The 14,932-nt window shown below is 44.7% G+C and overlaps 1 protein-coding gene across 3 annotated transcripts; it reads left to right on the forward strand.

Moving 5' to 3' along the window:
• Nucleotides 1-103: 103 nt before the first annotated feature.
• sned1 (sushi, nidogen and EGF-like domains 1) lies at nt 104-14,870 on the forward strand. Of its 3 annotated transcripts, none has more exons than XM_049722764.1 (32): nt 104-333; nt 3,866-4,153; nt 4,214-4,354; nt 4,430-4,592; nt 4,660-4,785; nt 4,877-4,990; nt 5,243-5,356; nt 5,591-5,704; nt 5,813-5,860; nt 5,915-6,025; nt 7,514-7,606; nt 7,682-7,816; nt 8,759-8,878; nt 8,954-9,070; nt 9,211-9,351; nt 10,027-10,200; nt 10,287-10,400; nt 10,464-10,577; nt 10,655-10,768; nt 10,873-10,989; nt 11,062-11,355; nt 11,500-11,689; nt 11,953-12,065; nt 12,141-12,419; nt 12,489-12,585; nt 12,653-12,744; nt 13,125-13,226; nt 13,340-13,459; nt 13,899-13,986; nt 14,254-14,333; nt 14,404-14,437; nt 14,514-14,870. In XM_049722764.1, exons 1-31 carry the CDS (start codon nt 112-114, stop codon nt 14,433-14,435), a joined length of 4,167 nt encoding a protein of 1,388 aa, XP_049578721.1. In that variant the 5' UTR covers nt 104-111; the 3' UTR covers nt 14,436-14,437; nt 14,514-14,870. The 3 variants fall into 3 exon arrangements, with proteins under 3 accessions (XP_049578721.1, XP_049578730.1, XP_049578736.1); XM_049722773.1 differs by having other exon boundaries at nt 14,410-14,437; XM_049722779.1 differs by having other exon boundaries at nt 12,653-12,735.
• The last annotated feature ends 62 nt before the right edge of the window (nt 14,871-14,932 follow it).

Consider the following 14,932-nt stretch of genomic DNA (forward strand, 5'->3'; position numbering starts at 1 on the left):
CGGAGCTGAAGGACCAGCGTGAGACCCTCCGAGACCGCTTGTTCCCCCCTCCCGAGCTGGGTTCGAGTCAGGGCCTCCTCCATCCGCTACCCCCCTAGGGTGGCTGAGGCCATGCCGCCGCCGCCACAGCCGCTGTCCTCCTTGCTGTGCGCCCTGCTGCTGTTGCTGCTGCCGCCTGGAGGGGCGGAGGCGGCCGTGCCCCTGGAGGACTTCTACCCCTTCGGCCCGGAGCGGGGGGACGCGCAGACGGTGGCCCAGGACGACGGAGGCTCGGGACTCCTTGACATCTCGGTGGCGTTCCCCTTCTTTGGAGACAAGCACACGGGACTCTATGTAAGTGTGTTTATGTCTTTAAGTGTGTGTGTGTGTTTGTGCGGACTTGGCGAAGCAAAGTGACAGGACTCCAGGGGGATGAGACGGAGCAGGGGGGCTGGCGCCCAGCCGCTACACCGCAGAGTTCCTGCATGTTTTGCCGTGTGTGTGTGTTTATACTGCAAAAATGTTATGTTTCAAAATGTTTTCCCGTCATCTCAATAATGTTCTGTGACAAAAGAAATCGACATTTTTCAATCCATTCCTCCACTAATCTTTATCTTCAACTCAAAAGATCTAAAATGATGCAACCACAATCAGCAGGGACCTGTTCGTCATTTCACTCGTTTACAAACTTTATTTCACAAACAAGTCAGCCCCTTCCACACCTACCTGATGAAAAATGAAAATATAAAATAATTGTCTCACTCTTCTAAAAGATGTTTTCTTTAAGCTGAAATATCTGTTGAAAAAATACGATTTTATATTACAAAACCTTTTTCTGCAAAAAAACATTATTCCCATAAAAGAATATGATCTTTATTTTCCGAAAAATCAGTTTGTGCATGTAACCTTCATTTGTGCCGTATTAAATGTTTGCCGTATCGTGCGACCCGCAGAAGAACTTTTCACCGGCTTTTCACGCACACACTTTGATGTTCCTTAAATCAGCACCACCTGTTGTGTGCGGATGCATCTCCTCCTCTTCCTCCTCCTCTTCCTCCTCCTCATATCTTCAAATGGCCACCAGGGGAGGCTGAGGAACCACAGCAACAATTGGCATAAGTCAGTCAAGTTCGTCACCTTAGCTGCTTTGGAAAGTGCAGGAAAATGTAAAAAAAAAAAAAAAACTTGTTCGGTATGTAACTTGAATTTTCCCGTAGCGCTTACTGATGTCAAAAGAGAGCCCTATAAAAAAAAATCATTTTTTTTATATATAACAAAATATTATAAAATAAAAAAATAACAATAATATAATCTATAATAATAAAAACAAAATACATAAAAATAAATAAAACACTAAGCACAGTTCACATTGATATAAGCCTAATAATAAAATAAGAAATAATTCATATAATTGAAAAAAAATCAAAGTGAAATATAGCATATGTACAATTTCAATATTGTCTCATCTTAAATTGTATAAATATCATAAAATTGACTGAATCGACTAAATGCTGAAAGTGCTTTCCATATTCTGCCCTGCCTTTATTTTGGTCCACTGTGATTGACAAACAAGGAACTTCGGTAACCAGGCAGGCTGTCGCTGTGTTGTTGTGCTTTGTGTGGGGGAGTTTTCACATGTTGCTGTGGGATCCCCCCCCCCCCCCTCATAATCCCCCCACCCCCTCCTCCTCCCACGCCTCAGATAACATGGCAGGGGTCTTCCCCCTGGAACTGTCCAGCTGCTTTATCTTAGAAATGACCAATCAAGGCTTAACGCAACCCAGATGTCAGTCCCGTGCGCCGCGGCTCCCAAAACCGAGTGGCCCCCCATTTTTTTTTTCTCCCTCCACCGTACATTTTAACGCAGGGGTTCGGGAGCGTGAAGGTCAGGGAGGACAGAGCACATGTTTGGAAGCAGATGTGAGCAAGAGATAGTTACGATCTGCCGCTTTTTATTGCGAGAGAAAGTGGAGAGAAAGAAGAAGTAGGCGGTGCCAGGAGTGAAACACATGATGCATGCACGTAGAAGCTCACAGAATATCTGGCCAACATCTGCAAGCGCTCATCTCTAAAGATGTTTTTTTTTTTAAATGCTCTGTTTTGAGCAAGCCGAACAAGTTCGTAATAGTTTAGCTTAGCGTAGCATAGATAGCGGAAAAGCCACTATACTAACTTTTTATTTTATTTAGGAAACCACCTTTGACCTTATTTCCACTGCCGTAATGTCACAACTCACATTTATATATACTATTGTCACTTAGCGTAGCCTAGCGACTAGGTGCTAAAACAAGAAGTGGGAATGCATGGGGGGGGGGGCTTTTATGCCCACTTGTAATGACTCATATATATGCACATGATATATATGTATTGCTTAATTTAGCACAAGAGCAATGTGCTAAAACAAGTCGGGGAAGCCTTTGACACAACTCACTTTACATTAACGCCTATATTGTATGTCACTTAGCTTAGCATAATCACAGAAAGCTAAAATAAGTCGCGCTCTGAGTCTCGTTATCAACTGCAAAATAATTATGTTCAAAAAATATTTTCAGTTTTACCACCTGTGCAATGTGAAAAAAACAGGAAACGATGCTTGAAAGAAAATATGCAACAAAAAAAAAGAAGCAAAACTCACAAAGCTTGTTAATGAGATGCGAGATGTTCTCACTCGCCGTGTGTTGTTATGTTTGGCAGCGAGTTGTCGAGATTTGTCAAGACATAAACTGACTATTTTCCTTAATTAAAAAAGGAGCCCCGCAATTACCCGCAGAGTCGGCAGCGTATTAAAGTTGTTCTGAAAGGGATTTATGAGCCGAAAAGTCTTTGGAGTAGCGGAAACGTCCGTCTTTTGACAAGAAAGAAGTAGTGTTTCCCCTCCTGTTGACGCCTGGGCATGGTCTCCTCCGTTCGGCGGGTTTGCTTTGGCCCGGCGTAAACCACATCAAAGTTTGTTGTGCTCCATAAAAGCGCCGATGCCGGCAGAAACGTACCCAAGCTAAATCCAGGATGTGTCCGCCACTCAATAAACTCCCCCTAACCAATCCTCCTCAATTTTTTTTTTAAAGAAATACGGACAGAGATGTTTCTCCTGTGAGTCTGACCTTGGCTCTGTTTCGCTTGAACCCGTTCACTCTCACACATAAGTGCAAAGCCTCAGACACCATCCACCACTTGCACGGACAAAAGGTCCTCAGTTCATCTTAAACGCCCATAAATTCCATCTATATATATTTATGGTCGATGTGTTCATGGACAGTTTATCCAATGTCATCGGAAGGTTCAGAAACACATCATTAGCGCTTTGCTCCTCAAGCGTGGGAGCTTCTCAACTCCCAAATAGGCGTCCATTTTTAATCTGACTCCCGCTATCGGATTGGCCTGACCTCGGCGCCCGTGTTCCGCAGTCTTCCGCAGGTTCTCACTCCATCCCGCTGATGCGAAGGGGAAGAAAACTGTGCTGGGGATCATTAACTGAGCTTCCGTCCTTGTAGCCAAATAAAACTTCCTGGGCTGTTTTTATACCAAATGATGTTTTGAAGGCGTCAAGCCAAAGCTGGACGGGTGCCTTCCACTGACTCTCCCTCCATGTTTTTGTTGTCACATGGTTCTTGGCCGTGCGGGCACAGAGGCAAAGTTCATCTCCTTCAAACCTTCCTAACTACCGATTATCTACCTAGCTTTTTTTAAAGTGAATCATAAATCAAATTTATTATTATTATTAAGCGGAAGACGTGTGAACTTTCCATCCGCCCGAGCGACTTCCAAGTTGAGAATCTCTCGGTTTGCTCAGCTGCCTTGGAATAAATAAACCTCGCATGTGTTTGCCATTTTAGAAGTGCAAACATCTATCGCTGACTCACTGATGATTCACTTCTCTCCTCCACAGGTGAACAACAACGGCCTGGTGTCTTTCCTTCGGGAGGTGTCCCAGTTCACCCCCGTGGCGTTCCCCATCGCCGGGGATCGCCGAGTCGTGGCGCCTTTCTGGGCCGACGTGGATAACCGGCGGGCGGGACGTGTCTTCTACCGACAGAGTCGTGAGCCGCTCACCCTCCGCCGGGCGTCCTCCGACATCCGAATGTACTTCTCAGACCTACCTGACTTCAACGCCACCTGGGTGCTCGTCTCCACCTGGCACCAAGTCACTTTTTATGGCGGCAGTTCTACCACGCCGGTATGGACGTCTCCCTCAAACCATAATCGTATAGATGCAAACGAGTTCTCTTGTCTGCAGGTGAACACATTCCAAGTGGTGCTCATCACGGATGGCGAGCTCTCGTTTACCATCTTCCAGTACAACAACATCACCTGGACCACCGGAAGGCACGCCAGTAGCGGGGGGGACGCAAACGGACTGGGAGGCATTGCAGCGCAGGTAAGCATGGTCGACAAGAAGTTAGGAAACTCTGATTCGTTACTAGACTCTGATTGGCTACCCGCCTTTCCCCAGGCAGGTTTTAACGCCGGTGACGGTAAAAGGTACTTCAACATTCCCGGCTCGCGCAACCAAGACGTGGCCCAGGTGGAGACCACCACCAACGTGGGCTACCCGGGCCGCTGGGTTTTTCGTATCGACCACATCAATGTGGAGGTGGGCGGCTGCAATAACTCAGGTAGGAGCGACGTCGGTTTTTGACTAACTGCGAGGAGTCCGTTTCACGCGGTGATTTGTTCCTCCAGCGTCGGTGTGCCCGCACTTGAGGCCTTGCCTTAACGGAGGCCGCTGCATCGACGATTGCATCACTGGAAATCCCTCGTTCACTTGTTCCTGCTTGTCGGGCTTCACCGGACGCCGTTGCCAGATCAGTGAGTCGGCCCTTCCTGTGTCTGGACTGTGCATTTCAGGCACTAACACAGAATTTGGGCAGTTTGTGAAAGCCGTCACCGTATTTTCCAGATGTGGACGAGTGCGCTTCGTTTCCCTGCAAGAACGGAGGAACGTGTGAAGACCACGTCAATAATTTCACCTGTCAGTGTCCACCTGGATACACCGGCTCTCTTTGTGAAACAGGTAAAATCACTGCAAAATATGAATTACAGTAATAGTAAAGGAATTAAAACAACATGAGTTGATAAATAGATGTGAGAAATTCACCTTCTCGTGAACATTCCCACAGCCGGGCGATGTGAAGATATATCCGACCTCTTGTGATACTTTCTCTGACGGCCAGCGGCGCATATTTGCAGCACGAGGGGAGCCGCGTGGCGGATATATCAATCGGCTGAGTAAATATTGAAATATGGATGTAACATTCCGTTGCAGATGTGGATGAGTGCAGGGACGGGCCGTGCCTCAACGGCGCTCTGTGCGTGCAGACTGCTGACAATTTCACCTGCGTGTGCCAGCCGGGCTACACTGGCGTGCTGTGCCAGACAGGTGGGACAGTTTGTCAAGGTGGACAGTCAACAAATATAAATAAAAGTTGGACACGTAAGCGTCTAAAACTTGCACAAACAAGAAAATGAAACATTAGCTTTATGCTATCATGTGATGTGAAACCCCATAGATGGGCTAATAGAAATTAGCATCACTGTACTTCCAATCAGTTTTTTTTTTTTTTTTTGTGTGTATTCCAATAATAATTTGATTTTATGTCATTTTCTCTCGTAGAAATGAACAAATGCGACTCGCAGCCCTGCTTGAACGGAGGCCAGTGCGTCAATCACGGCTTCAACTTTACCTGTCTTTGTCCCGCTCCGTTCACAGGAGTCGTCTGTGAGTCAGGTGAAATTCAGGTCAAATTTTTAACAACAAAAAAGACCTTTTTGGCTACCGTGTTGTCACATGACGTGACCTAATTATTAATTGAATCCATCATTTTGTTCCCCACAGAGCTAATGGAGCTTCAGTTCAATTCAACCAAGTCCAAAAACCAAACTGGTGAGCTTTGCCCACATTTTTGTTGTCTTCGTTTTTTTAAATTTTTGTCTGCAGGTTCGTGCCAGCCGGACGAATGCGGCAAGAACAGGATCTGCCAATCGGACGGCGATTCCGGCGCACACCGGTGCTCGTGTGCTCCGGGATACTACGGCGACATGTGCCAAGGTAAGCCTGTCTGCGTCCGGACGTTGGAATTCCACCCGCTGCCTTGGAAGAGGTAGCATGCTGATGCATCGTTGTAATTATCCATACCGACACATTTGAGTTGACCCGAGGGTTAGGCGGGCTGCCTCCTGTAAATATTTCTTTTATAGAGCATTCTTTATGAGTTTACCAACAAAAGAGGAAGCGCTTTTGTCTAGACGGCCAAATGTTTGTTTATGAGGGGATGCCGCAATCTGTGGTATTCAGTCATTGCTTCCCGCTGCACAAATATGAGGCTACTTATTTGCTCGTCTGGAGCACGGCCAGAACGCCACACTGAGTATCAAAACACAGACGCAATTTTGGAGAGAAAAGGGAAAACGAGTCGTGTCGTATTCGGAATGCAGAGACCAAATCATACTGCAAGAATAAATTCCGACTTTTTAAGGATATCAAATATTTTTTACAGTGTGGCAAAAAATAACTATTCAAATTTTCAAGCCCAAAAAAATTATTGCTATATGGTCATTGAATTGGAAGTAAAAATCAATATTCAGCTTTCTGGTATTTGATGCGTTTGACCCCGCTGCGATCGTAAAATCCGACTAAAACCTTGACACTTTGACTTACGAATACCTCTTAATCCAAAAAAGCCATGTGGAGAATATCAAGTGTTTCGATGTTGATTTGCGGCGGCGAGAGAGCAGAACCCAGCAGCATATCGTGCCTCGCCGTGGTAAAGCTCTTTGATAGCGGCGCTTCGGCAAACAGCATGCAACTTGTCACCCCTTAGCGCAACTAAGCGTCTCCTAAATCTTCCCAAATGCTTTTCTTGGAACGGCAAGTGGAGGAAAAAAAAAAGAAAAGAAAAGCAAGCAGGACATCAGCGAGCGCCTCATGGCTTCAAAGGTAGCCAATGAAAGAGCACGTTGTGCTAATGAAGCTACCGCTAATGGGCCTCAGGGTTCTCGCCACATCGGTTCCGTATCACGAGAGGAATAAACTTCAAGGCATTTTTCTTTTGCGTGATACGGCTGCTTCCTCCGCCTTCAATTAGGATCGAGAACTTTTTTTTGTGTTAGTTGTCCCGCTCGCTCTCCCACTGGTGTTCCAAAGGGTTCAATTTTAGGGCCCCTGCTGTTTTCATTTGGGTCCCATCTTAAGAAAATTTCTCATTCATGCCTGAAGGAAATCATGAAAAAGGTGTGATTATTCTTCATGACTTAAATTTTATTTGTCGGAATAAATCGAATCGGTTGAGGAATGTGGAAGCAGTAGAATGTCAAGTAGCAAAAAATCTTTTTGTGGGAGCAGCGTGTGTGAATGCGCTTCACCGTTGACACAATAATAAGTCACATGGCAGCTAATCAATAACAAGATGAAAGACGCTCGCTATTCACTACAGATGGTCGCCATTCATTCACCATTCCAACTCGCAGCCTGCCTTTTGTTTACATTTGGATCAGCACCCAAATCCACTCGCTAACTTTTTTTGCTATTTTTCTGCAGAGCAATGTCTGTGTCAGAACGGCGGCGTCTGTGTGGATAGCAACGGGACGTGTAAATGCCCCGCCTCCTACACGGGGCTCTACTGCCAATTCGGTAAGTCTGGACTCGACCCCGTTTATTGTTTCGAAGTGGCCCGTTAAACAAATCGGTTTTGTGATCTGCGCTCAGAGGTGACGCAGACGCCGTGCAACAACAATCATCCGTGTCCCGACGGGGGTCCGTGTTTGGAATACGGGGGTGCGTACCTGTGCACGTGTCAGACCAGTGCTGCAGAACTGGACCAGCAGGACTTTTACCCTTATGGTAAGAGTGCTCATTCAAGGCCACTAAGACATCTAGTGTATTTGTTTGGTTCATATTTTTGTAGAATATTATATTCTTGATTAATTAAAATATTTAAATGGAGATTTTTTTTTTTTCTATTTAATCATTTTATTTTTTATATTTATAAACATTTTCATTCACATTTTCAAGGCCACTAAGACGTTTAGAAACATCCAGTGTATTTGTTTGGTTTATATTTTTGTAGAATAAAGTTGTATTTTTAATTAATTAGAATATTTAAATGGAGATTTTTTTTGTATTTAATCATTTTATTTTTTATATTTATAAACATTTTCATTCACATTTTCAAGGCCACTAAGACGTTTAGAAACATCCAGTGTATTTGTTTGGTTCATATTTTTGTAGAATAAAGTTGTATTCTTGATTAATTAGAATATTTAAATGGAGATTTTTTTTTATTTAGTCATTTTATTTTCGAATAACAAAAGGTGTAATATTTATAAACATTTTCAGTCACATTTTCAAGGCTACTAAGACGTTTAGAAACATCCAGTGTATTTGTTTGGTTCATATTTTTGTAGAATAAAGTTGTATTCTTGATTAATTAGAATATTTAAATGGAGATTTTTTTTTTTTATTATTTAATCATTTTATTTTCAAATAACAAAAGGTGTAATATTTATAAACATTTTCATTCACATTTTCAAGGCTACTAAGACGTTTAGAAACATCCAGTGTATTTGTTTGGTTCATATTTTTGTAGAATAAAGTTGTATTCTTAATAAATTAAAATATTTAAATGGAGATTTTTTTTATTTAGTCATTTTATTTTCGAATAACAAAAGGTGTAATATTAATAAACATTTTCTTTAATTTTTCCAATCTGCTCAAATAGTTTGCAGTTTTAACAGCCAGACGAGACGGAAGGAACACAGTCAAGTGTCGCTTTGTGTTTTTCAGTACAGCCCCAATCCGTCTGCGACTCGAGCCCGTGTCTCAACGGCGGCTACTGCTACGAGCGAGACGGCGGCTACACGTGCCAGTGCACCCACGGGCACTGGGGCAAGCACTGCGAGAAAGGTACCCACATCAATTAGGGTGGGCAAGCCGACAAAGTCGCAAAAATGAGCAAATGTTACCTACATGTGGTTTTAGTGCGACTCAATACGTGCGCCTCCGGTCCGTGTCGCAACGGGGGCTCGTGCAGGGAGGAAGCGGGCAGCTACAGATGTGCGTGCCCATACAGGTTCACCGGAAAGCACTGTGAAGTGGGTGAGTGGGCCCAAATGGATTTAAAATGAGGCTGTAACCACTGAGGGGGGCGGGGGCAGTGAAACATAAAATCCGGAAAAGTACCAGATATGTTCCAGATGCACCGAATGCTTTCATTTTTATGAATTTTGGTCATTTAGGGAAGCCAGATCCGTGCGCATCCAGTCCTTGCGTGAACGGAGGAACGTGCTTCCACTATATCGGGAAGTACAAATGCGAGTGTACGGACTTCTTCACCGGAAGACATTGCGAGGTCAACACTGCCACGCACCGTCACGCAGGTCAGCCATCTTTTACCCCAAAACAATCTTTTATTTATATTTTTTTTTTGCAACCAATGTTGTTCCTATAAAAAGGAAAACAACTTTTTTTTTTTTCTTCACCATCATTTTTACTTAAATTTTGTAATGTTACACGCTGCCCCAAAATAGGACAATATTTTGGTCCGATTCCACCTCTAATCTGACGCAACCTCGTGGCGCTCCGATGACTCTGGCCGTGTCCATGTGACGCTAATCTTAGCGTGGTTGCTGCCCTGTAGCGGCACAAGCCCGTGTACAAGTAGAAGCGAGTAAAAGTTATTTCAAGTCAAAGTCCAGGACATATGAGCATTGAGGCCAAGCTCATTTTAGTCTCGATGTGCCCCCTGTTGCTAGTGCCATGTCCTGGTGGCAAAGTTTTTGAAATATTTAATTTTGTGATTTCATCTTCAAATCAATGTGTTAAAAAAAAGAAAAGATCCTTGTTTGTAATTCATAAGCTCAATGGATGTGGCTGCCAGGTAACATTTTATTTCCACTGGTCTCCTGGTGGGATTGAGCACAATGAAATCTGCCTAGCAACAAGTGACAAAGGAAATTGACAATGTAACATGACTCTCTGTTTTTTCTTCTTAAGAATTTCTTTTTTTTCCTCGACTTTGTTTCTTGCTAACAAACGCCACTTGATTATTCCAGAGATGGGTTGCGGGCCGCCGCCGCAAGTGGAGCACGCCGACGTTCAGTTCTTATCCACCTTGCCGGGATCGGTGGCCGTTTACCTGTGCCGGGCGGGATACGTGGCGGTGCCCAGAGCCACGCAAAGTGTCTGCGGCGTCCAGGGCCACTGGAGCCAGCCTCCCGTCTGCGAGGGTGCGTCACAACAACCCACAATCCAATCCTCGAATTAATTCCCATAAAAAAAAAAATGATGCTAGTTAGTTCTATCCTTCCTCCAGAACTCAACGGCTGCTTCTCCGAGCCGTGCATCAACGGCGGGACGTGTCGCAACCACGGAGGTTCTTACGTTTGCGACTGTGAGCAAGGCTATAACGGAAACCAATGTCAGACAGGTAAGTGTTTAATTATTTTTGTCAGGTTAAATCATTTCTAATTTGCACTCTATTCTATGTAAGACATCAACGAGTGCTTGTCGGAGCCGTGCAAGAACGGAGGAACCTGCGAGAACCAGCCGGGGTCCTATTTGTGTCGTTGTCCGGTGGGCCTCAAAGGACGCCACTGCCAAACGGGTACATATAAAACATGCTGACTGTTTTATTCGTCACAACACAAAGACCTCAAACATGCTCGTTGTGTGTGTGCGTAGAGCAGGACAGCTGCGAGTCCAACCCGTGTCTGAACGGCGGCGTGTGCCGTGCCTCCAAGCGGACGTACGCGTGCACATGCAAGGATGGCTTCTTCGGCGACCGGTGCCAGATGTGTAAGTGACTTTCCCTCCTCCCTCTCATCTTCCTCAAGTTCAGCCAGTTCACACTTTGTTTGGGAGCAGCGCTGTAACAAGTGTTTGACTCTGTCGCCCCCTAGTGGAGGACCCTTGCGTGCTGCACCCTTGCGGGAGTAGGGGGGAGTGCAGAAGTGACAGAAGAGGCAACTACGACTGTGTGTGCAAAGCCGGACACACGGGGAAAGACTGTGAAAAAGGTTATTTGAGTTTATTTACTATTTTGAAGTTTTTATTTTGTTTTTTTACCTGGCTCCCTAACTTGTTCCCAGATCTGCTGCCCCCCTCTGGCCTGCACGTGCAGCGTGTGGAAGAGAGCGAGTTGGAGCTACGTTGGGACCAGCCGGAGGCGTCTTCCACGGCGTGGCTGAGCGGCTTCGTGGTGACGTACGCGCCGCACGGCCGCGGAGGCGCCCGGAAGGTCGACTTTTTGGACCGGCAGAGCCGACGGCACGTCCTGCGAAGTCTGGTGCCCGGCCTGCTCTACAACATCTCCACCTACTCCATCAAGCGCAACGCCAACAGCGACCACGTCAGCAGGCCAGCCACCGCTCTCATACGCACCAGTCAGTGGCAGACACACTTTTCTCACAGATACTCCTAAAAGACTCACGTACACAACTGAAATATGTTCGTCTAATAGTAGCGTGTCATCGTTTTTCCGTCACGCGGTTATACTCATGTTGACGGTATTGTTTCTTTTCTAAAAGGGCCTCGGCGGGTGGAGCATCTTCAGGTGCTGAACGTGACGGCGTATGACGTGCGGCTGAGCTGGAGCCTCAACCTCAAGGCCACTCGACACGCGCCCGTTAGCAGGATTCGAGTCACGCTAACATCTGAAGACGCTGGTCGAACGCAGACAGTCCTGCTCAACACCACCATCAGCGAACTTGCCTTCAGGTCAGACCCTGGACCAGTCACAAACCCAACTATCTACCTACTTAGCAACCTACCTCGTAACCTTCAATTCTACCCACCAACTAGCTAGCTGCCTACTTTTTAACTACTTAGCTAAATAGCTAGCTACTTAACTACCTACCTTTTAAAGTTGGATAGAGCTAGAAGGCAGTAACTAAAATACTCTGCTTGGCCAAAGTGTGTTTTTGTTCTTACCACTAGAGGGTGCTGTTGCACAACTTTATGTAATGTAATGATCTTTTCAGTTCTCTGCTTCCTGCCCACAAGTACACGGTGGACGTGTTGGCGCAAAGTGGACTCAGACCCGATGAATTTCCCTCCACAAGCCACTCGGCAGGACCCTTGCACTTTTGGACCCGTAGGAAACCTTTTTTTCTAAATAAAATTGATTTATTTCCCCGCCATTTAATTTGTTTTGTGGTGTTGCCTGCAGGGCCCTCCCCCCCACAGAACTTATCGCTGGCCCACGTGACCGCTAACTCGGCCGCTATTACCTGGACCCGCCACCCGGGGCTGGTTTCGGACGGCTTTGTGGTGAACGTGACGCGAGGGCTGACCACCAGGAGCCGCTTTCTGCCCGGCGGCCTGGTGGGCTCGTACACGCTCCGAGAACTGACGCCGGCTCAGCTCTACCGCCTCGCCCTCACCTCTGTCAAGAAGGTGGGACAGGAGCAGATCCACAGCCAGCCTCAGTACCTGGACTTCACCACATGTGGGTACCACAAGTCCACCTGACAATTTGAAGGATTTTTTAAAAATGATTGTGTTTCTTTGGGCTCAGTGCCGATGGAAGCCAGGCCCGGAAGAAGAGAACGACCGATTAAGGAAGGACGAAGGCTGTCTCAGCCTCAGAACCAGGGAGGTGGCCCAGAACCAAGGTGGGAAAATACCAAAAAAGATAATACCAAAAAATAATAGTTGTACTGACATGGATGTTCTCGCCAGATACACTGAATTGATTGACAGGAGAGGAAAGATCACAGCCAAGTTCACACACTTACCAAGAAAAGCCATTCGACATCGGCCCAGTAAGCAAAGTAAAACACTTTGTGGATTTAAAAATGCATTTTTTTTAAAAACTTTCAACTATGTGGTATTTTATAGTATACATATATCGATGTAGTTTTGGCTATTTCAGTATTTCCACCCATTTTATGTTTTCTTCATCTGCATGTTTGTGTGACATTTGTTTACGTTAAGGAGGCCCCCCCCAAAAAAAATCTCTCGCTTAAGTCGTTCCATGTGTGTCTCTAGATTAGGCAAAATAATCTCTTGGGTTGTTTTTTTGACATGTTAAGATGTGTTGTTATGCTTTGCTAATTGAATTATGCTGCCGATGACATCATCAACTCCAAAATGGTGACTCGAGCTCCTCAATTCAAGTTACTGTAAATTTGATTCAGTTTTTACTTGGTAGAACCCCAACCGCCGGTTCGATTGGAGAGGATGGAGGAGACCACAAATAAAATCAGCCTGGCGCTGGAGATTCAAGAGGAGACCACATCCGGGGCGAAACTCGGTAGGTGTCGCCCCATCATTCAACTTGAAGTTTTGGACCACCATGCTGCTTTGGATATCGAGAAGTCTTGGGTATTTTTGGGGGAGCGATCAAATGGACTTGTTTTGTTTCAGAGTCGTCTCAGGACTGTCTCACTTTGACCTGCCTGAATGGCGGCACATGCAGAAATAACGGTGGCGACTCGCACGTCTGCGACTGCACCACTGGGTTCAAAGGCGCACAGTGTGAATTGTGTATGTTGACACACACACACACACACCTCTATTTGGTCTTAGTACATGAACCCAAAAATACATTTCAGAACCACCCCATAGGTAAAAAAAATCTTAAAAATCATGTAGAATAAACAAATAAATCAAGTGTGTTGACTTTTGTCCTGGATTTTAACTTGGTATCCGTGGCAACCAAAGCAAGAATCATACCCCACAGAAGATTTTAATAACCCCCCTTACTTGTCACATGGCAATTGAAACTTTTTGGACTTTGACACATGGTGACCAATATGACAAGTTAAGGGTTTATTTTCTTCACACTGTGGCTTGCTGCTTTCTGAGTATGATTTTTAGCTTGTGGTCAAATGGGTCTGTGGTGCAAAACCTAGAAGACATCTCTTCATATAAAGTTGGTTAAAAAAGCAAAATAATCACATTTTGATGTTTCGTTTTTGCGCAGCGTGCCAGCGAGTGCCTCACCCGTGCACCCGCCTCTACTCAGAGACAAAGAGCGAGCCCGTGTGGGAGGGCGACGTCTGCCATTACGTGTAAGTATCCCTCTTCGTAATCTTATTTGAAAAATTTTTCAAGAATTATTCAAAATACATACTTTAAATTGCCACTCATATTACTAATACAGAAACAACTGTTGGAATGTTAAAGAGTAAAAAAAAAAAATACACTCAAGAAAAAAGTTCCATCTTTGAATTTCAACTTTCATTTTATTCTAATGCTTTAAAAAAGACTCCTGTGATTATTCTCAGCCTGACTTTTTTTTTTCTAATCCTCCATTCTTCCTTTTGTTGTTCTTGCAGGTACAAAAGAACGTATAAGGTACAACAAGATGTTTGCTACCAAGAGGTTTGCGAATCGACGCTTCAACAGAAAAGTCAAGGTGAGTTTGGATCTGATGTCACAATAATAATAAATCGAATTAAAAAAATAATCATTTTCATCTTCCATAGTAACAGTCAGAAGAACAAGCAGACAACAGTGAAGGTTAGTCTGCTTTGCTTTAACCAATGATCACAAATGGCCCAAAACCCGCATCTGATGATTTTTTTTTAAATTCTAGAACATTTGGAGGCCAGCACAAGAACCGTACCTATGGAAATGTCCATGTTGTTGTTAATAATGTCCGTGAACTAGCTGGTTGCAAGTTAAGATAAGACGAGGTTCCGCTGGTGTTGTTGATGGACAGACATCCTGTAACATTTCAGGCTCCAGAACTCTGACAATCTCCTTGCGAATTGCAAGAATTCATCTCTCCCTATCTGATGATGGCGCAATGTTTTCGTTGTAAAATAGCTTGATTATTATTGTTATTATTATTTTTATGTATTAGCAGGCATCGCTGCTCGTTATGCTGTACATAGTGTTCATAGGCCAATTTTGTAGGTGAATATTTTAATAATAAAAATGTTAAAATGTCCATTGGGTTGCTGCCTTTTATTCTGACAGTAATAACTTTTTTTTTTTTTACAGTACAAGCCT

The sequence above is a fragment of the Syngnathus scovelli genome, chromosome 10, assembly GCF_024217435.2.
Source record: "Syngnathus scovelli strain Florida chromosome 10, RoL_Ssco_1.2, whole genome shotgun sequence".
Lineage (NCBI taxonomy): Eukaryota > Metazoa > Chordata > Actinopteri > Syngnathiformes > Syngnathidae > Syngnathus > Syngnathus scovelli.

Excerpts from the sequence above, each read along its gene's own strand:
- sned1 (XM_049722764.1), top strand. The coding sequence starts at position 112 with ATGCCGCCGCCGCCACAGCCGCTGTCCTCCTTGCTGTGCGCCCTGCTG. Across the intron at positions 5,357-5,590 it reads TGGCGTGCTGTGCCAGACAG|AAATGAACAAATGCGACTCG; the intron begins GTGGGACAGTTT and ends TTTCTCTCGTAG. Across the intron at positions 12,745-13,124 it reads ACATCGGCCCAGTAAGCAAA|AACCCCAACCGCCGGTTCGA; the intron begins GTAAAACACTTT and ends TTTACTTGGTAG.